General features: G+C 43.2%; 1 protein-coding gene across 6 annotated transcripts; it reads right to left on the reverse strand.

The window, feature by feature from the left end:
• Positions 1–905: 905 nt before the first annotated feature.
• Positions 906–17,621, reverse strand: LOC111835166 (protein FAM110A-like). 6 transcript variants are annotated; one of them, XM_023795165.2, is made up of 5 exons: positions 16,713–17,621; positions 15,929–16,148; positions 15,615–15,736; positions 9,944–10,005; positions 906–3,794 (listed from the first exon to the last, which is right to left on the reverse strand). In XM_023795165.2, exon 5 carries the CDS (start codon positions 3,382–3,384, stop codon positions 2,167–2,169), a length of 1,218 nt encoding a protein of 405 aa, XP_023650933.1. In that variant the 5' UTR covers positions 3,385–3,794; positions 9,944–10,005; positions 15,615–15,736; positions 15,929–16,148; positions 16,713–17,621; the 3' UTR covers positions 906–2,166. The 6 variants fall into 6 exon arrangements, with proteins under 6 accessions (XP_023650933.1, XP_023650932.1, XP_023650934.1 ...); XM_023795164.2 differs by having other exon boundaries at positions 15,929–16,315; XM_023795166.2 differs by lacking the exon at positions 16,713–17,621 and adding an exon at positions 6,953–7,065 and having other exon boundaries at positions 15,929–16,697.
• Positions 17,622–22,428: the final 4,807 nt, after the last annotated feature.

The raw sequence follows: 22,428 nt of genomic DNA on the forward strand, positions 1-22,428 counted from the left end.
AGGGGTGTAACAATACATCGATTTGTACCGATATATCGATTCAACGGCAAATAATCCGATGCATCGATGTGACCGCATAAATATTGATACATGCGTTTTTATTTTCTGGCCTGTTCCAGTATTGTTTTCATGATCGCATACATGGTCTACACCAGGGGTGCCCAATACGTCGATTGCGATCTACTGGTTGATCGCAAAGGTAGTGTGGGTAGATCGTATGCCATAAAAAATAGAGGATTGATGACGCGTTCAACCGCGCCAGCTGCTGCATGCATCCAAAGTTTTTATTTTTTACCTTATTGCACTTTATTTTGCTTGATTTATGGGACATACTTCACTACACTAGATTTTGTTTACAGTTCCCAATAAAATATAAAATGCTAATTATATTTGCCTTTTTTAATCCATTGAAATGTAAAGGATTGTGTGAAATTTCATCATTTCGACTACTGTCCCCAGTATTGAACTGAATCGAATTGTATCGTATCACATCGTATCGTGGGAATTTCTGAGGTATCAAAAAAAAAATCAAACCGTTGGTTTAAGGAATCGATACTGTATCGTATCGCGAGGAAAGCTGTGATTTACACCCCTAGTATTCACACAACAGAGGCCGACTATCCTACGGAGCACCTCTGGGTTAGCTAAATGGGTATCTGATCATCCTCCTGTTTCAGAAACAAGTACTTTGGTGTTTATATGTTATGTAAATCTACAGACGAAACACTCAAAACAAATATAAACAATACATTTTATGGTTTTGTTACACCGGTTCTGGGGGCTCAGGCTAGTGGAGTGACTGATCTAAGCAGCCGTACCGAATGGAAAACATTTTTTTTAAAAACATACATTTCAGTGACGATGCAATGTCAGTGAGTCCAAATAAAATAACAGACAGGCAGCACTTCCTGAATTTCCGTTTATTGACAGGTCATTAAGACAAATATGCAGGAAAACTAAGACTGAAGGTCCAGTGCAGTTAATCAGGAGAACTTCAGTGTGACTCAATTAGGCCAGGACGAGCTTTTCTCCAGGAGAAGTAAGTCAGGGCATAAAAGTAGCATTTGAGAAAGCACACTTCTGTCCTAGCACACCTGCACGCACTCTCCTTGGCTGTTGGCTGACACAGGCATGTGTGTTACACGTCAGTGGGTGTAGATTCCATAAACAACATGAACACAGTTAAATAAACACAGTTTAATAAAAAAAATTAAATGCCCAGCATGGTTAACATTATATTAACGAAAGTTAAATCAGGTAAAGTCAAGCTTTTTTCATCTGTGCCAACTGTTACGTCACCGATTTCTTTCCAGTCAAACTTTCCGCCTCCCTCTCAGACTCAGTTCATTCTCAGACCCCCCCACCTTCCCCAGATGAAGCTCCACGCCTGCCACAGGGTTCGCTGCTCCTGCTGTCCACCTCCCTACTTACATCAGCTCTCTGTTTACAACATAACATGGCTCTCTCCAAGACAAAACCATTCACCAAAAAAAACAACACAACGAGAATCAAGCCAGTCTGTGAGAACAGGTATGAAGACACCGTTTATGAAAAACACCACCCTCAAAGTGTAAACACACGCACACACTGCAGCTTAAACCACTTGAACAGCCATCATCTAACCTATGAAGAGGAACCAGAAGGCAGCAGATGGCTTCACAGTATCGACTTGCCCTCGCCTGAACATCCATACTCTACCCCTTGCAGTAAGACACTAATGCTCACTTCGGTGAAGGCTTTTTAACACCCCTACTCTGAAACAACAGGTTTCTGGCATAATCTGCCCTTGCTAAAGTCACATTATTGTATTTTCACAACAGTCCTCAGCCGCCTACTTTAATGCAAAGGGTTAACAGTAAGCTCCCCGTCTCTGTGTCTGTCAGCTTGGCAGTCCCGACACGCAGCCGGAAGACAGGGTCCTCCCAGCCACCTCAGATTTATACTGTGAGAGCGAAGAGACTTAATGGAAACAGTAAATCATTTAAGCTGAGCACGAGAGAAGAGCGGAGGCAGCCGTGACCCCTGTCTGCCCGCAGACATGTACCCATCACTGACCCATTCACTGTCCAAGAAGCTGTACAATAAATAAATAGAAACAGAAATGAGAAGGTGCAGAAGTCCACTGTGCTTCCAGCCCCAGCTGGCCATCTATCTCTGAGTGGCGCGCTAGACGTTGGAGACACTGAGGGCATCGCGCGCCTGCCGGATCCCGTAGAGCCACTTGATGACACGAGCATTCCGCTCGATGACAGAGATTCCATAGGGCGTGCGCTCACTGGCCGGGGTCACCTCCTCCTCAGGGCCCTCGTGGCTGTGCCGGGACAGGGCCCCACACTCAGAACTGGGTGTGCTGACGCTGCGTAGCTTTGACACAGAGACAATGTCAGAGCTGGCACGGGCAAAGCGCTCCACCCCCATGCTGTCCACGTCCTCGGGGTCCAGGCCGCAGTAGTTGAAAAAGCGCTCAAGGTCAGCCGTGGCCCGTGAGTATCGGTCGCTCAGGTCTGACTTGGAGCGGTGCAGAGAGGGGTGGCGGCGTGGCGAGCCGCGGGAGCTGGCCGATGACAGACGTGTGAAGGCTGGGGAGGCAGGGGGCAACGTGGCATGCAGCAGCAGGGGGCTGGAAGGCAGAGGGGAGGGCAGCGTGGCTGAAGCTGTGGGCGGAGGTGGCACCTGTGGCCGGGCCACCTGCAGCTGTGGGACAAGGCGCGGCGGGGCCTGCGGTGTTCTCTGCGGTTTCCTCAGCACCGCCTGTGGCCGCACATCTACCCGGCGCACTGCCACAGTGCCCGCTGACCCACAGGGAGCGAGTGTGCCAGCCCGAAGCGCACGTGCCGGGACCACAGGAGGCCGTCGGTTCTGGTCTGCGGACAGAGGAGTGAGGGAGGAGGACGAGGAGGTAGAGGAAGAGTTGCTGTTGAGCTGGCGGTCACTAGAACTGGGCTCTGCGGGGATGGGATTGCCAGATCGGCTCTCGGACAAAGGTGTGCGGAGGGCGCTGTGCGATGCAGGCGGCTCGCAAACGTTAATGAGGTTGTTGAGGGCATCCAGGTTTAATGGCGCTGAAATTCCATGGCGACGCGGAGCCTTGCGGGTGACGGGGGTGCCGGCGCGGCACTGCAGCAGCACACTGGGAGATAGCAGTGGCTTGCGGATGGCGGGGGGCTTGACGGGCTCCTGCCGAGTGCTGGCCACCTGCTGGCTCTTCACGTACTTGGCCTTGTCCGCTTCCAGCCGCTCCACTGCACTCAACTTGCGGGCTCCAGGCTCCAGTGGCCGCCGGAAATATTCGGGCCCCTTGTTGAGGATGCGGAAAGGCATGGCGGAGGTGAAGGGGGCTCCAGCCAGGCGTCCGTCTGAGGGGCGCAAGGTTTCCACCGGCATACTTGAGGGGGACTTACTGGTCAAAAGTAGAAAGGGGACTCAGAGAAACACCTGTGTGTCCTCCTTTTCTCTCACCTCTCCCCAGTCCTGGTGCTCCTCTCCTCCTGCCTTTCTTTGCAGCCTTTAATCCTCCCTGTCTTCACTGAAAGCCTTCTTGTCCGACAGGGTCAGAAAGGGTCAAATTCCACTTCAGTCCACATCAATGGCTAAGGCACTTAAAGGTTAACGGCGGCAGTTCCCTTTAAACGCTCTGCCAGGGAGGGGGGCAGCGGTCCCTGGAGGTCAGGGTGTTTTCTAAAACCTTCATCGAGTTTCCAGACCCAGATCCGCGGTGCTGTAGGTCACCGTCTGGATGTCAAGAAGGCACCAATCCACGGTCCTGTAAACTGGAGGCAGGCTGTCTGAAAGCCCTGGAAAAAAGAAAATGAAAACTGTAAAACAAAACAGAAAGCCAGACTGTCAAACAGAATCTTCACGGCCGGCTGTGCAGTCCACATTCACAAAGCACACTGGAGCTGCGGACCGGGGACAGACGCCTGCTTTAATATTGCCTCAGACTCCTCCCCCACACATTCAAAAGCTCCAGATGCTGTGCTCGTGAACCGCCAATCGTGAGGCGCCCTGACACTCTCAACCAAAAGACAAGGGCCGGGGGGGGGAGGGGGGCTCACCATTGGTCGCCGGCTGGTGATTCCCACCAGTTACACCCCTCCCCCTACCAACAACAAACATGCTGTATTTTCATTCAAATTTAATTCTTTGAAAGGCAGAAACAGAGGGAAGAGAAATTACATGTATTTAGCTGAAATTTTTGTCATCTGTACAGATAAAAGAAACAGCAGAAACAGACAGAAACAAACATTCTGATTAAGGTGTTTACTGCTGAATCCGCTGTATCATTTCGAAAGGCGCATGCCTTATGCACTGCAGAGCCGGACACGCGATGGGGTTCAAAAGTCACTTCGATAAACAAGCCCTAAAGTTCTTTGAAAGAGCCCCAGGGACCTGTGAACGTGAGCGCTGTACATGCGGCCTGGTGCTTCACTCGGACCAGGGACTGAACTTTGGCACTCAGTGGCTGATAAGCAGACACAAGAGCCGCAATGCTCTATTCTTCATCTGTATAGAAAAAGGAAAAAAAATGCAGAAAGAGACCTGATGTCTTCCCAGAAAAAGTATCCCCCTCAAAGCACCCCCCTTTCCTGGGCTTCTCTGGAGCCTGCGGTAGCTGCAGACTTGGGCTCTCGACTTGATTTGCAGCCGCAGGTAAAAGTTTTGCACTGCCTTCCTCGCTATTACACTGTCAAACCTCTGCATTACATCAGACCCAGAGCCACTTGGATTCTCGCATTTTAATTAATCTTTTTATAGCTTGCCTGTTTCCCAAAACCAAATCCCTCCCTCCCAGGCTCACCTCATACTGAAAAAAAGTGGCAAAACAACATGAACTACATTTCATCTTCTGACTGCAGAAAACTGGCAGCTTAAAATTCAGTCTCACATCCTGGAAAATGGCCCTATTTAACCCATGATTTACGAGTGGAGGGGGTCACAGCAAGTAATACAATGCCTTGAAATGGATACACATCAGTTATAGACTTACGAATAATTTTTTCCCTGACAAAAAATAAATAAAATGGCAGGACCCCCACAGTAATCAGAGACTGATCTCTGAACAGAAACCCATGACATTGGTCTCAGTATTCTCAAATACAGCATGTGGCATCTGAACCCTATGTTACCTGCCTATGACAACACAACTGGGCAATTCTCCCCATGACAGGACCACAACTCTCACACTAAAGTAAACCGCAGAAATATAGCAAAAAGAAACTGTTCAATCAATTAAGTAACCCCTAGGAATCAACCCTAAAATGACACTCCGATCCCCCCCCCCCCCCCCCCCAACATACATACATACGTGTACATGTGTGAGACCCCACCCCACGTTTTGGAGAGTCATCCACAGAAGCTTACAATCAGACCATTAGGATAGCAGTGGGATACACCGTTCTTCTGCTGTTGACATTATGCTGGTGTATGCTACCCTTTCATTCTCTGGTGTACCTTTCCAAGACATTTGAAAAGACATTTACAGCTCTGACAAGGTGTTAACTCCCCCCCCAAACTGCCTGAACGGGGCCATTATCCTTTAAGTGCTGCCTCTCCACCATCTGTGTACGATGCCGTCCACTGAAATGTGTGAGAATTCAACACACGCCAACGACTCGTGATTTAGAGCGGCGAGGTGGTGAAGAGAGGCATTCCGCGAGTCAACAGCAAGTGGGGTGCAAAGGATGAGAAGTGGTACTCTGCTTTAGTGATCATTGAGACAAAAGTGAGTGTAGAAAACCATAGCCCAGTTTGTGTCAACAACAGTAGGAGTCTCTCAGACAGAGAATTGTGTGTGTTCTGTTATAGTTTTTTGAATACTTTTGTTAGTTGTTCATTATGTGTGTAACTATTACTTGCTTTGACCAGCTAAACTTTGGAGTTACAGGGTATTTCCAACAGCTTTACTTTGAAACTGTGTGACCACATACATACAAACAGGGACCAAATGTGTGTAATTATAGAGATTCCCCTGCTGGAAGCAATTTGCTGATCTTAAAAAAAAAATCCATACATTTCTGGCCAGGTCTGACCAAACTAGTCCTCTGCCTAGTATTCCAGTATTGTTATTTACATGGAAAAACAGGAGAGCGGGAGCAAAGTGTGCTCTCAACGGAACTAAGGGAGGGTTGTTTTCCGGAGCAGGGGCTGCGCCAGTCCCAGTCCCTGCGCCAGTCCCATCTAAACACTATCTAAACACTGACCTCTCAGCACCGATTATTGACTGGAAAAAAATTAAAACAACCAGGGCCTATAAAAGTTAAACCCAACAGAAGGACAAAAGCATAGATGGTGCAAAGTGGCAGTTTAAGGATTACACAGCACCTACACGTGGAAGAAAAAGGCACAGAACAGTGACACCCCCCCCCCCCCAAAGAAATCAGGAGAAACAGGAACCAGGCGTAAACAGTGGGACACAACAAAGGCAAACTTTCCATAATTTCTGGCATGGAAAGGGGACACAAATATTTTTGTTAATTAAAAATCCAATCTGCCTGCTGCAGAGCGCCAGTAAATTAGCAAGTTCTCCAGGACAGTACCGCTTGACTGCACGGCTCCGCCGAGCCCGCGAATTACACCACACGGTGCCGGGGCCAAAGCGAAGTTTGTTTTTGATACCGTGAGGACAGATTGACCTTGAAGTGGTCACCTACCACAGTGCAGGACGACAATGCTGACGTCCGGCCCCGCGGTGTATTCTTACAGCAACCCACTGGCACGCCAACCAATGGCGCGGTTCATGGAGCCAGGGGGCAGATTACTGGTTAAGGGACCGGAACAGTGATGGTCAGGTTGCAAGTGCATCCTACATGTTGCAAGGCATTTTATCCGAGCTGGCTGGCATCCTGCTTGTGAGTTCAATCGGCAAAATCGTTTTATATCATAAAATTCATGCCATCAAATTAAGCATATTTGAAATTTATTTTAACTAGCAGAGCTGAGATAAGAGACTTACTGAGGGTGTAAATATCATCCGTGGAATTCAAACCGAAACCCTCTGAAACAGGCTGCTCTACACCCTTGTCATGTCAGCAGATCCAGTGGGCCCCAAGGGGAGGCCTTACATACCTGCATGCAGAAAAGTACACTGAGCTTTTGGACAGCCCACCCCCTTTATAATCACACAGTCATTGAAGCGCAAACATTGTTGCTACAGTAGGCCCCCACACCCCCATCGCTGTGTGTTTAGTGCCTTCAGACATTTTTGATGTTCACATGTAACCCAAGGTGCTGGCCCTCAGAAACCCCCTTGTCAGGCCTCTATATAGGTGTAATGCCAACAGTATAATGAGAATGGGGGGACCAAAGGCACGATTAGGAGGTCCCTATGTACACCTCTAACTAAAGGATAAAGCTTTCTGTGTGTAACGGGAGAGGCCAGGAGCAACTGGCAAACTGTGTGTTTGTGCTGCCTTCCCTTTGCCTCCTTTACACTACGAGTGTGACCTAATAAATCCTCCTCATTTCGAGCCTCATGGACCCACTTGCTGCCATTAGGAGACATGGCAGCCTCCCAGTCCAGAGCAGACACTCCATCCAATACAACATGCCAGACTGACACACCTGTTTATACATACATGGATATTCCTCTCCTTTCTTGAAAGCCATGGAGGGGGGGGGGGGGGGTGTGGTTTAATCTAGGGCTGCAACTAACGATTATTTTGATAATCGATTAATCTGTCGATTACTTTTTCGATTAGTCGATTAATCGGATGGGGGGGGGGGCAAAAAACAATTTGATTTCCAGCAATTTTTAATAACCCAGTCTGTCTTTGTACAAAAGTTGTTTCCAGCAACTCACATAAAAAACAAATGTATGCTACATTAAGAGTATACAAAAAAAATAAATAATTTGTAGCAGCTGAATCAACGTAATGAAATACACAAAATCTTGTTTTATAAAGTGCAACCAGCATGGTGCTTTAGATAATGTATTCAGTACTCCAGTTTTTTAATGTAAAAGCACAGACTACCGCTGCTGCTACTAAGAATATTATTAAATAATTGTCTAATGTTATTTAATGTTGATACACATATATGACAGGGGGAGAGAGCACGCCAGCGAGTCTGTCTGCATTTATTACGGACAAATAAAGTAAACATTTATTGCGAAGAAAAAGCCTTTTCCGCATCTTATACGCTAAAAATTACTGAGCAACGCAAATAAGACGATTGGTGCCCGTGAACGGCAGGCGGCAAATTTTGTTTTAAAACGTGTCCGGTTGTTTCAGCATACTACAGTGATGAACTGTAAATAAGATAAATAATATAAGGCTATTTAGTTTGTTTAATAAAAGGACAAGATATAAACCTGTTCTATCGGAAAGGTAGCCTTAAATGACTTCTGTTGCGATCTGGAGCTATATAGAAAATGAAATTAAATAAAATTAACTTGGGGCGCCCACCTAATAGAATGGTAGGGTAAACACGTTGTGGTATACTGTATGTAGCCGCATTTCTAGCCCCATAATAGCTGATTGTGTTGACAACCACGACTTCCCCTGCGTTCATTTAAACACATGTGCGTGTGTGAAGGGACGGGGCGGGTAACGCGGCCGGCAGTAACGCAATTGGTTGCAGTTATTAGTTATCCAATCCGACAGTAAACGGCTCATTAATAAGAATATTCTCAGAGTTATGGTCTCGAAATAAAAGTCCTTGACAAGAACGAGTACAAATACGGCTGCTTCAAAGACAAGATCGAGACCTTCAAAAACTGGTCTTGAGTACTACAACATTTGATATTACTATAAATTTCTATCGTGAAGAAATGAAGCAGTGGTGTAGTGGTAACAAGAAATTTAAGGTGGGTAAACTATATGCACAGCAGTAAAAACGGTGGGTAACTATATCATTAACATTAGTGATCTTAAAAAAGGTGAGTAAAAGCTGTTTTGTAAATTTAAAAGGTGCGTAAATGGCGTTTATGTGCATTTACTTTTTTCTTTTATGGCGGTCGGCATCCAGCTTAATGGTACTTTACTGCCACCGCGGCTTTGGTTAGCTTACTGCTCCCAAATTAGGAGGTTGCCACTGTACTTATGTGTATAATAACGTAGACCCAACTAATCGATTATTAAATTAGTTGGCAACTATTTTAATAATCGATTTTAATCGATTAAATCGATTAGTTGTTGCAGCCCTAGTTTAATCACATATCACACCCATCATGATAAACAAACAGACACTTCTGGTTCCATGTATCCCTTTTGAATTATATGCGCTATTAGCCCAGTTAGCCTGCCTGGCTCAGGAAGCTCAGGACCCTGGAACAGACTGCCTAAGACAGACCAGTCAGAGAAGGTTTTAAGGCTCCATTTATAGCAGAACCACTTTAACTGCCATGTCTCGGTCCAATCTGAGAATACCCAGTGAATGTGCTTTCTGGTTGGTTCTCCACAAGCCATTGACAGTGGTCTGTGCAAAAGATTGTACCAAATTCCGAAGTAACCTCCAATAAGAGGCAGCTGACCACACAGTAAGGAGATGCACCTGAATACGGGAAGTGGACCGGTGCCAGTCCAGAGTGGGCTGAAATAGTACTTCAGAGCACTACTGACCTCTGTCCAATCAAAATGGGGTGGAGAGTGATATTAATGTCAAGAAATTGAGAGCAATAAGCCCATAAAACAGAAAAAAACATAGACCAAACAGAAACAGAAAAATAAAGACCAACTGAGGGGAAAATTCCAGAAGCTTAACTAGCCGCAAGAGCAGAAACAAACTAAACTGATAGCTGCACTGTACAAGGCACCAGGCGCCTACTCTCAGTTCGTTTAACTCACGTCAGTAATGCAGCGGGTAACCTCATTTTTACGTAAAAGAATGACACTTACAAACAGCTTATGAATGTGGCAGTTGTTTTAAGAAGGTTAAGGAAATTTGCCTTAAAGAGAGCTGAGGAGCCGCAGAAGCACATTGCGATCCCGGCTGCGCTGCTACTTACCTGGCGTTTGGGGGATTGTCAGCAGAGGATCTGAGCTTCAGGAGGAATGCCGTGTCGAGGGACTGAGTCAGAGAGAGGGGGAGAGGGAGAGGGAGAGAGAGAGCACAATGCATATTACAGCACCAAGCCTGCAATACCACTTCTCCGCCTCTCACGTCACACCAGGAAAGAGTGGCAGAGCCAGGAAGTCAGTGCATTCCCTGCAAGCACATGACCCTACTTACTCCCAGCTGTGGGATTCATGGTCCTTTCGACTACCTGGAACTATGAACTGGAGGCAAGATGAGTGGAAACGGCCCTGTGCATGAAGTACAAAGTTCCTTCCCATCTCCCCAAACACAGATCTTCCTTGCAATAAACATTCATGTATTTTTTTTCCAAATAAAATGCATGACAGGATACGTTATACACTCACCTAAAGGATTATTAGGAACACCTGTTCAATTTCTCATTAATGCAATTATCTAATCAACCAATCACATGGCAGTTGTTTCAATGCTCAAGACAATCTCCTGAACTCCAAACTGAATGTCAGAATGGGAAAGAAAGGTGATTTAATCAATTTTGAGCGTGGCATGGTTGTTGGTGCCAGACGGGCCGGTCTGAGTATTTCACAATCTGCTCAGATACTGGGATTTTCACGCACAACCATTTCTAGGGTTTACAAAGAATGGTGTGAAAAGGGAAAAAGATCCAGTATGCGGCAGTCCTGTGGGCGAAAATGCCTTGTTGATGCTAGAGGTCAGAGGAGAAGGGGACGACTGATTCAAGCTGATAGAAGAGCAACTTTGACTGAAATAACCACTCGTTACAACCGAGGTATGCAGCAAAGCATTTGTGAAGCCACAACACGCACAACCTTAAGGCGGATGGGCTACAACAGCAGAAGACCCCACTGAGTACCACTCATCTCCACTACAAATAGGAAAAGAGGCTACAATTTGCACAAGCTCACCAAAATTGGACAGTTGAAGACTGGAAAAATGTTGCCTGGTCTGATGAGTCTCGATTTCTGTTGAGACATTCAAATGGTAGAGTAAACAGAATGAGAACATGGATCCATCATGCCTTGTTACCACTGTGCCGGCTGGTGGTGGTGCTGTAATGGTGTGGGGGATGTTTTCTTAGCACACTTTAGGCCCCTTAGTGCCAATTGGGCATCGTTTAAATGCCACAGCCTACCTGAGCATTGTTTCTGACCATGTCCATCCCTTTATGACCACCATGTACCCATCCTCTGATGGCTACTTCCAGCAGGATAATGCACCATGTCACAAAGCTCGAATCATTTCAAATTGGTTTCTTGAACAGGACAATGAGTTCACTGTACTACAATGGCCCCCACTGTCACCAGATCTCAACCCAATAGAGCATCTTTGAGATGTGGTGGAACGGGAGCTTCGTGCCCTGGATGTGCATCCCACAAATCTCCATCAACTGCAAGATGCTATCCTATCAATATGGGCCAACATTTCTAAAGAATGCTTTCAGCACCTTGTTGAATCAATGCCACGTAGAATTAAGGCAGTTCTGAAGGCAAAAGGGGGTCAAACACCGTATTAGTATGGTGTTCCTAATAATCCTTTAGGTGAGTGTAAGGGTGGATGGTCTATGGCCAAACATAAACAAGTCAGTCAAAGCACCAACGGAGAGATGTGACCAGCCTGAAGAACACTAGGGAAGGTTAATCTCCAATGAATGGGTCACTAAGGTAACAGGGATTCCCAGACATATACAGATGACCATGTAAAACACACACACACACACAGTCGTGTAATCACATCTTTTTGGGGACCGCTCATTCATTTCTATAGGAAAAATGCTAATGCTAACTATGACAACCTTAACCCCTACCTAGCCCTAACCATAATCATAGGTAACCAAACATATGGAAAAAAAACAGGTATTCATCATGTTGTGGGGACATTTGGTCCCCACAAGGTAAGGTATACCTGGACTACACGCACGCACACGCACGCACACACACACACACACACACACACACACACACTACTGTGAGTACAGTCATTCACACGCCTTTTGACCAAAGTTTGACCAAAAAAAAGAGAAATTGTTTTCACATCACTTTTTAATTTACTTACTAGAGAAAAAAGAATGCAAGCAGGTAATTTTGATCCTAGCAGAAGGTGAAGCCATCGTCTTTCTCCTACTCTGACACATGAATCGCTAGGCCAGGGAGAGGGGATATTACCACTCAGAACAACAAATCACCGCAACCATCCCAGAAGACTTAGTAGTTATAACAATGTGTTACTGTGGGAAACCCTCCAGAATGTTCCAGTAGATGGCTCAACGTCTCAAATAACCACTGAATGCAGGCACCTGATGGACACAAACAATGAAGAATTAAAGACATCTTGACTGATAAACACTCACATCCCCAAATACAGCAAGATATTTACTGCTGTTTTTGATCATGTTCCTTGAAGAATATAGGCATAACACCAGGGACAAAAGTCATATATCCTGTTATATCCTTAATTAAGAACTTAATTTCCCAGAGCGGCTGGTTCCAACATGTGTCAGAAAAGCATTTCCAAGCAAGTTCTGATTTGTCCTCTATTATAGTGCACACACCTGACAGTCTTCTATTGTCACTGTATTTTATTCATCCACATGTCATGTTGCACCACTCATGTGGATCTTGAGGGACTGAGAGCCGCTATAAAAGCAAAGTGAAGCTCATCTGTTTCCTGCACCTTCAGTCCACCACGCTTGGTCAAAACCAAGTCATCTCTGGGCCACTGCATAATGAATTAGCTGCAATGTCCTTCATCGTTATATGAAAGGGTCCAGAATGTCAAAGATTCAGAAGGGAAACAAGGCTAAAGAATCACAAGAATCGCCTTCCAGATGGACCATTTGCAGAGGAACAGATAAGATAGAGACCAACTGTTATTTTTTTTATTTACCATGTAAGCGTTGAGCTCTCTGATATTGAGACAATAGAACTCAGATGTACCTCTATTTCTAACCCCGTACCCCTATACCACCATACCTCAATTGCAAGAATCTGCTGACAGCAAATGAAGTCTGGCTGTTGAAAACAAAGGCAGACTGACAGATCTGGGGTATTCTGCCAGCTGCTGGTCTACATTCGGCTGTCTCTTTAAGATAAATGCAGTGGATACTAACTAAACACTGAAACTGATGCAAATTAACCAACACCGCTTCCTCAGGATACTCTATAGACACTATATCTAGTCAATCTCCTGGCACCATACTAGACCAAAAACCGGGAATGTAGCCACTCAGGACCTCAGAAATGCCTGCAAATCTTGTCTGTAACCTGTCCTTTCATATTCCTCAATTTTAGTATGCCCTAAAGAAAGAAAAAGCTTTTAATTACTTAATACTGAGTTAATTTAAACAAAAGAAAAAAAAAACTGTTTAGAAAGTTACTGTAAGAGTATTGTAATGATAAAATGTTTTCCCCCTTGAAAGCCTAGTATGTGCAAATACCTAGTTTGACCTTTGTATTTTTCCAGATCATAAATATTGCAACAACAGGACTGTATTCACCCCTTTAAAAGGCTATTCCTTCCATAAGCATTAATATTAAAGTTATTCTTTACTGGTTCTGCTTACCTCCAGCGCACTGCACTGTAATTCAGGGCACACTTGAGAACATGTGAGGGAAGTCTATAAACCTAAACAGCGATACTGTGTCCATTGCTGAAAATGAAAGCGCTGAGAGGGAACTCTACACCCTCTAAACAGTCCTAGCCTGCTGAGCCTAAACCTGAGCCCATCTGCTGGCTTGCTGTCAGGCTGGGAGTGACTCCTCCACTCCCGTACCTTCCTTTGTGTCTACAGACCAGGGGCATGAACACCTGCACCAGAAAGTTATCACAACCAACTGAAAGGTACGCGCACCACAGACAGAGAGCATCAGACAGCCCTATTCCTAACCCCAAAAGCAGGTCTGCCTAGATTTATTTAGTAAACTATTCACACACTAGTATACAGCAGGTAGAAGGAAATATTATAGTGCTCAGTGACAGCAGTGATGCATGGTATGCAATTAGGAAAAAAGGACACAGATTTGTATGCTTTATCTTCATTTGAATATGAGTAATGAAGAATGACAAATGAAGGCGAAACAAACACATTAAAAACCTTTAACTTTGTACATATCCAGAGGAGGTCTGCCACTACAATCAATGACAGAATCAGTCCTTTCTATTTCCACATGGTTTTCTACCATGTAATGTTTGACTGGCGCTCATTTAATGACATCATCTCGTTGCGCTTCTGATCAGATGCATACCACCCGCTCTATTTGTACTTCACATGTTTGCGCATGCGCAGCATAACTTCATGGCAAATTTTAAAATGGTGCTCGTTTTGTACCACTTCATTTCACAACACTTTCATGATCCAGCCTGATCCCATTAGTATTTCTTTTCACTGCTTCAGGTTCATTTATAGGACAAAGAAGTAGATAAATGTGTGTTATTCTGTCCATTTATTTCTGAACCCACTGCTGGATTGATATAAACAGGTGCACATAACTGGTACTCAAGTATGCATTCGCTGTAAGAATACCCAAAGAAATATCCAAAGAAAATGGATTGTTTTTTTAGTCAGCGGAAACATTAACACCAGGATCTGTATCATGTTTCACAAAGCCAGATTTCTTGCTTAGCCAGATAACTTGTCAGATGTAAAGTACTCCAGTTTAACCCTAGGGTGATAGTTTTATAAAATGGACAGAAAAAGACTATTCAATCGTTAATTGTAATCATTTGTATGTCAATTTATCGTCAACTAGAATTTAATGATCGTGACAGCCCTATGTTAAGGCAATTAAACATAATTATTTATTTAAAATAAATAACCACAGTTATAAAGTTATAAAATAACCATCAACATTTTGATTAAGACACATTCAAACACCCTTTTCCTCCTTCCAAGAGCAGATTTCCCAGTCATCCATTAGTAGAAAAAAAACAGGATGCGTCTTGTACAAAATAGCATTAATCATGTGTAGCTGGAAGCCTTCTATTTCTGATAAGTGGCCTAACAACACTTCCAAAACACATTCAGTGCTACAGTGACTGGAAATTTGACCCATTAAAACAGAAAACAATCAAAAGCTCTATGTAGGCTGGACAACCCTTAGAATAGATTTTTAAAAACAAAGATTGACCTTCTTTGTTGATATTTTCTTTTTTTTCCCTCCACAACATCCTTCTGATATTCATTCATATTAAGCCAATATTTCAGCTTCCCATGCATTGGCACATTTGGCAACACGGATAAAAATACATGCTGAAGTGATGCAGGAAGCTTCAAAAAGACCACTCGCTTCATTGCTGATATCTCTCCTATTACTCTTTCCCAAAGCAGAAGGCCATCCATTCCTCAAAGAAAAAATTGTAAATACATTATGGAAAGACCAATTATCTATAACCAGGCTGAAATAAGAACATTGTGTTGGATTATGGGAACCAAGTTTGACTCAATGTCAGCCAGTTATACAGAGATACATTACATGCACGCATATTATACGCATACATATACACACACTTACATGAACAACCCAAAGGTCAAAATATTCACTTTGGGGAAATGCTATTAATGTGTCTTACAAAGCCTTTGCCAAATGCACAGTTTTTACAAAATGACAGACAACGTTAAAGCTTACCCCTGTTCTACAATGGATGCGTATCCGCTGCGGTGCGACTGCGCTGCATTCCCATTCCTTCCGAGGCCGTCCGCCAATTCTCACTGGATGCGTTTGTGGTCCGTATCTGATCCGGCGCGCCGCTGGTTTGCGAGATCACATGATCACGGGAGAATAACATTTAACATAACATTTATCTATGTTTCTATGGATAAAATTATGTGTCACTCCCATGTAGGTTACTGAACACTTTATTAGTTTACAAGTACTTCACAGTACAGGTTACTTTAATTAAAAACAAGTATTTACATAGTTAATTGGAAGATTCAACTTACCGTCAAATCCCAAAACTTCTGCAGTTTCACTCCACGGTTTCTCCTTTCTACTATTATGCTTGTAAAAGGGATGTCTGTGGTCGTACACAATTGCATGTTTCTCCACCTCCAAAATTAACTTTTCGTCGCCCATGATGTGAAGGGGAGTTGGCGCATGCGCTCTGTGTTACGTTCTTGATCCGGATCCGTCGAAAATAGATTTGATGCGCATCTCGGCGGACTGCCGGACATGTGACGGAACAGAGACATAGCGGAGACGCAACGCAGCGGATATGGTGTAAACTGATGCATTGACTTTATTGGCGGCGATTACCTGCGGCTGCCGTGTCAGAAACGCACCGCCGCGGACACGCAGACAGTGTAAAACAGGGGTTAGAGTACCACGTACTGATTGATTCATTCATTCATGAAAAAATAAAATAGTAACTAAGTTTTACTTGACACCCGTCTTGAAAGGTAAAAAGACTTCTACCCATGACTACAGAGCTGTAGTGGTTGGATATATTGTTCAGTTGATGTCAGACGCATTGAATTCAATTTTAATTTCATTAAGTCTTTGTGCAGAAATAGTGCGATCCGGTTTCAAATGGCTTTAGAGCTAAAATAGTTTATGTAAAAGTTGCAACAGATACAAAATTTTACATATTAACGTATATACATTGCCAATTATAAACCTGTTATAAAAGTATTAAATATAAAATATTAAGTAAGCTAGCCAGGTAGGAACCATCACCATCAAACCATCAAATCATTATATTTGTTCCATTGATTTTACTAAACTCACCTTTTAAACGCACAGAGTATTGTTGTACTCGTACAACTACTTTATTAATTTGAATAACTCATGAATCTTAATAACCTGGTGTTTACCGGTAAGAGTTGCGGCAAGAAAATTGAATCTCTACGCGGAGTATACCAATATTATGCCTCGTAATTTTGGTTTAAAGAAGCCAACACATTTTTAACATGTTTATCTTTAAAACTGAGGTGTTTCAAGAAAAAAAAATGTTGTAGTGTTTCCTCATGAACGGAGTATATATTGCAAGTATTGTTCAAAATCTTAAATTATCCCCCCCTAATCACAGCTGTATGTGGTACATGCACCATCTGATGATTGGTCCGTTCCCGAATTCGAAGAAGCACGAAAGAGAGCTCCATGGCAACATGTGAGACACAGAGAGCATTGAGTATACGAAACTAAACAGATGGCCTCCTGGACTATTGAATGGGAACAAGTGCTGCTTTGCAGTCTCTTAATAAATGAAATGTTTTTATGGTATTGCCTGGAAGCCAGTCTGACAAAAATGCACCTAAGAATAGCGCAAACTGTAGATCTGTCTGTGATTCTAAGTTTATGTTCCAGGTACATATTTAATCAAATCAAATTTGCACAAAAGGGTATTGTGCTTACATATTGTTTTGTGATTTTTAAAAATTATTATTTAACATGTTTTGTTAGCAACCCCCTTTAAATTTGGAGCATGTCCCTTTATCACAACCTTAAAGAAAAGATGAGAAGACTCTTATCTTAATTACTTGGAGAATTTTTGTGGAAGGTGTGCAGATACAGTACTAGATAGTGTCTAGTGAGCACTCTTTAAAGAAACAGCTTAACGGTCATATTCATGGTATTCTTACTCAGATTTTGGTAACATTGGAGTGCCAATGTATCAGGGACATGTATCGCACCAGGATTTCTTGCTTAGCTGGATAACTTGTTGGATTTAAGGTACCCCAGTTTAAATGGACTTTATATTCGTTCACTTACATTTAGCCCAGACTACCTTAAATCCAACAAGTTATCCAGCTAAGTAAGAAATTCTGCTTCATGATACAGGCCCCTGTTAGGACACTCAGCGGATCTCTCTGTCCTAATAAAAGAAAATGAGTTGAACCACATCTTACATTACAGAACACCAGCTTCATTGTGTTCTGCTGCATCGAGGAGGAAGTAACCTTATCTGTAGTGCATTCCAAGGACTCCTGTAATTACCTCGTTCCTGTGTTATCGTTTGACTGTAATTAAATCAGAGCTCTCCCAGTTGCAAAATTCTGTATCGCTCTTCAAAAGCCAAGGAAAATGCACGTAGGCATTTGTCTCTCCCTTTGTTCTATTTGAACATTTTTAGGATCACGTAAATGCACATGTCTAACCACAATTCAAAGGTTACAGAATTAGTTAATAAAATTAAGTCTTTCTCCTCAAACAAAGGGGGAAGTTTGGAGAACACTGGCTTCACCTTTTCTTTGGAAAAAATATTGTATTCTTTTCAGTCAAAACCTCAGAGTTTATCTTCATTTCCATCACTAAAACACAATAAAAATATTTGGAAAATATGTCACCTCAAAGCAAAAAAGGCAAATGTGCACTTACATGTGTGATTTAGTGTGCATCTTATGAAAGTAGTTACTTATAACTGAAGCTAAAATGATAAAGACTTTACATGTTACATTTACATACTGTACTTTTATTTTATTGTATTAATCTGTATTAGGGGTACACCGATCGATCGGCGCACCGATCGATCGGCCTCGATCACGTTAATTTGAGGGGATCAGAAATCGACCATATTCCCATGAGATCCACCGATCTTAGTTATATGCTTTTAACTCTTTGGGGTCGAGTATGTCGTCGACGACATCGCGTACTTTTCGCGTCTATTTCAGTTTATAAATATCTCGCTGAAATCTTAATGTATAATCATGAAAAAAACGCTGGCTAAATCCGTAATCTGTCTTCTTTTCAAAACGTCCATTGTCGGAAGTATTAAAGTTTTAAAAATTAGGTTAAATCGGCAAAAAAGTAAACCATGTCATCTTACTTTGTTTTACCTACATCGGGGGCGTGTAGTACCGCTCTCACCCGAAGATCGCTATTCACATTCTAAATAGCCGCATTAGCGCGTATTCAAATCGCATTCGCATGGTAATTTGATTAACAGCGCAACGGTGAAACGCGATCCAGATACATCCCCTTCAGCGCCATAAAAGGGGGTTGGGGACGTGGCCAGGTGACAATGGCTCATTCATACACATGAAAGTTGCTACATATTCAATGAAAGGAGCCAGAAATAGTTACATGAGTTAGGTTTTTCTTATTTATTTATCCAAATTAATGTTGCATCTACACCATTTAGTCATCTTCATGTAGCCAAGACTTTGGTGATCAGATATCTGGGATCAAAACAAACTGCCAGCATTGCTTACTATGTACTTTTATAATGTTTCTGCAAGTGTTCCAAACTGCATTTTGCAATGTCTATACTTTGATGTCAAATTTCAAACTTAACAAAAATCTGACATATTTACAATATATATTAAAATAAAGATGAGTGTAATGGCAAAACAAATATATAAGAAATAATTTATTTGCCATGAATTAAGTGTGATGAAATGTGTGATCATGCCCCAGTCAGTGAAAGTGTGTTTCCTACCCCTAGGCCCCAGAGGGTTAAATCAGCCTTTTCTCCCATTCCCGAGAGAGGTGCAGTGCAGGCTGCCTCCCTCCCTATTTTTTGGACAAGTGTGTCATAACAGCTATATATATATATTTTTTTTACAAAATTAGAGAAATTAAAGTCTGGAAGAAAAAATATGATTTTGTAGTTCAAACAGCAATGCTCATTTATATGTTCGTTTATATTTGAGGACACTACCTCATGTTTTGTGAGTATTCATATCAATTTACTCAATAAAAATGGAAACATTGAAGTAACTGTCTTTTAGTTATGAAAGAAACAAGATCGGCAAAAAAAAATCGAGATCGGCAGGTAAGGTTGCCTAAGGATCGGTGATCGTTGATCGGCCAGAAAACTGCAATCGATGCACCCCTAATCTGTATACTGTGTGATGATTGACATCCCATATAAAATGTCATGCTTGATTTTAATAATCTGATCAAAGCCATAATGGAATGTTCTGTAGGAAAACTGGACCGGCTCACAGATAAGTTGGTAGGTAGGACACCTGTTAACATGATATATAGGCCAAAGCCTATCGGACTCAAGGGAGTCTATAAAAAACAGAACATAGACATTTCTCGACCAACAGGTCAAAAAAACAATCATCTTTACAGGTGGCTATTGTTCCTTCAGTTTGAAGCCAGTATATTGTTTAATGTGAGAACTTTCAGTCAAAGGGGCATTTATGAGAGACAACTGAAACAATGCCAAGCCAGTGAGGGGAAGAGCAGAGTAACTGACAGCAGAACCTGTTTCACTGACATCAGCAAGGTGCACAGATTTTCACACTTCCTTCTAATGAAACAATAAATATAGTTGCGTTTCATATGAATCTGTTTATTTGTTGGCATCCATCAGGTATTCCTTCCATTGTCCTCCTAAGAAGGATTGTTATATAAGAAAAGGAGGGGGGAGTCTTTACAATCCAGCATTTATCACAGCTTGAGTGATTATTTTCCATGATAAGAGAATCTGACGCACCTCTGTGCAGATCTTAATTACTCTCTTGACTATGGCATATTCATTCTGTTTTATTTCTTGTGTACTGGCTGTTCTCAGTGGATTTTCAGTCTCTTATGGTGGCATGCACATTCATTTCCATTTCTAGTTCCTTTCCATTGCCTTTCTAGTTCCCATTTTATGTCAGGTGTGCATCACTGTCTTTTCCGGCCATAGAAAGAGTCGCATGCAAAGAGGATTATATGGGCTGTGTAGCCCTCACTATTTTCTATCTCTCTGGGACATGGGACGATTGCTTATTCTCAAAACTACAAAAAGTTTTTTATAACACTCACATGCATACACAGTATACTGTACATTTCCAGTGGCAAGTACAACCACTGTTTTTCCCATAAATCTGATAAATTAAATCTAATTAAATCAAATTAAACCTCGGTCCTGTAAAGAATAACCCATTACAGAAGATAGACAAATGAATCTAATAAAATTAACTGTAGATGAAAACCTCATAGTATGGACATCGATTTCGTCTGCTGTCTATATTCGTCTTACTCCTGCATGTTGGAGGAGCAGATTCTGGGAGGGATGGATCAGGGACTTGGAGGGCCAGACCAGCAGGCACACTTGTGCTGCTTGTTAGGGTCAAGGTCCCAGCAGCCGAAGGTCAGGTAATTATTGAGCTACGACAGATGGAGATTCACCGCCTTGCAGCCACTGCTCTTTGATGGGTAATGACAGGAGTGACACGGACCAAGACGACTTGTCAAACAAGCACCTCTGACTTCTTTTGTCAAACAGGCACCTCCGACTTGTGTTCAGTCTTTCATAGTTTCTTTTCTTTCTTTTCATCATTTCAAGGACAACAAACTATGCACAGAAGCTTCCATGATCTAGTCAACCCTAGACTGCTTGCCAAGAGGATTATGAAATAAAGTTCTGCAGAAGTATGTCACCCTTATCGGTATCACTTTCATTTCCTCTTTTCCCTACCCCATCTTCATTTCCGTCTTTCTCCAGATGGACAGCTGCTATCATTATCCTCCCATTTCAAATGATGCCCCTGAGGAAGGTTTCTTTTGGGGGGGGAGGGGGGGGAGAAGGCAGGAGAGGTTGAGAGAGGCCCTCCACAGTGACTAGACACTGTGTGTTAAAGGTCAGGCCTTCACGCTGTGGGCTCATTGTGTCACTTCCCAGCGAGGGTACAGCAGAGAATCACATCCCACCTCCGCTGAGCCCTTGGCAGCTCCCATTGTCCTGCTGCTTACCCCAACACCCGCCCCCCCCCACCCCCCCTACAGGCCACGCCCACACAGCGCACTCATTACAAGAACAATCGTCAGTAAGAAAGATGAGAGCCCAAGGGACAGGTTTTCGTGCACAATAGCAGCCAAGGAATAAGCATAGGCCCCTCCCATTGCCCCTTAACAGCCCCATTCACTGACACAGCCTGATTACTGGCACTGCTGCACTGTCACAGACTCCATACACAAAGCAATAGTGATATTAAAGAATATTCAGTCATCTCTCCACCCTATTGAAATAAGAGAGAATATGTCCCTCAATAACACAAACAGCCAACAATTTACAGCTGCAAGGTTTTACGGCCATTTCTTCCATCCTTTAAGTACCCAAGAGTTCAATATGCTTGGCTCATATTTGATTGCAGGTCTCATGATGCAGATGGTACGGTGGCCCAAAGACATTAGAAAACACAGGATTGTTCAGCTGAACAACGTTCACCTGAACGTTTCTAGCATATCATGCCTGAGAGATTGTTCAGTCAGCACACAGTCTACAGGAGAATAAGAATGGTGTGTTTCAGGGGTATATATAAAAGCACAAAATGTGGACTGATGGGAAGGCAGTCATAAAGCTAAAAGATTACCAAGCAAGTCCTTGTGTGTGGATGGCAGAAGCATTTCCACAAACAGTTAAAGCTGCATGCAAACTTGCGAAAAGGCTTTTTGCGAGACAGCGGCATGGTGACTGCAGCTTCTGGGCATGCTGCAGTGATGGAAATGAAAAACACTATCAGCTAATGGGAGAGGGTTTGTTGGGCTGGTGTGCAGCTGGCAGTGA

This window comes from Paramormyrops kingsleyae, chromosome 6 (assembly GCF_048594095.1).
Source record: "Paramormyrops kingsleyae isolate MSU_618 chromosome 6, PKINGS_0.4, whole genome shotgun sequence".
NCBI lineage: Eukaryota > Metazoa > Chordata > Actinopteri > Osteoglossiformes > Mormyridae > Paramormyrops > Paramormyrops kingsleyae.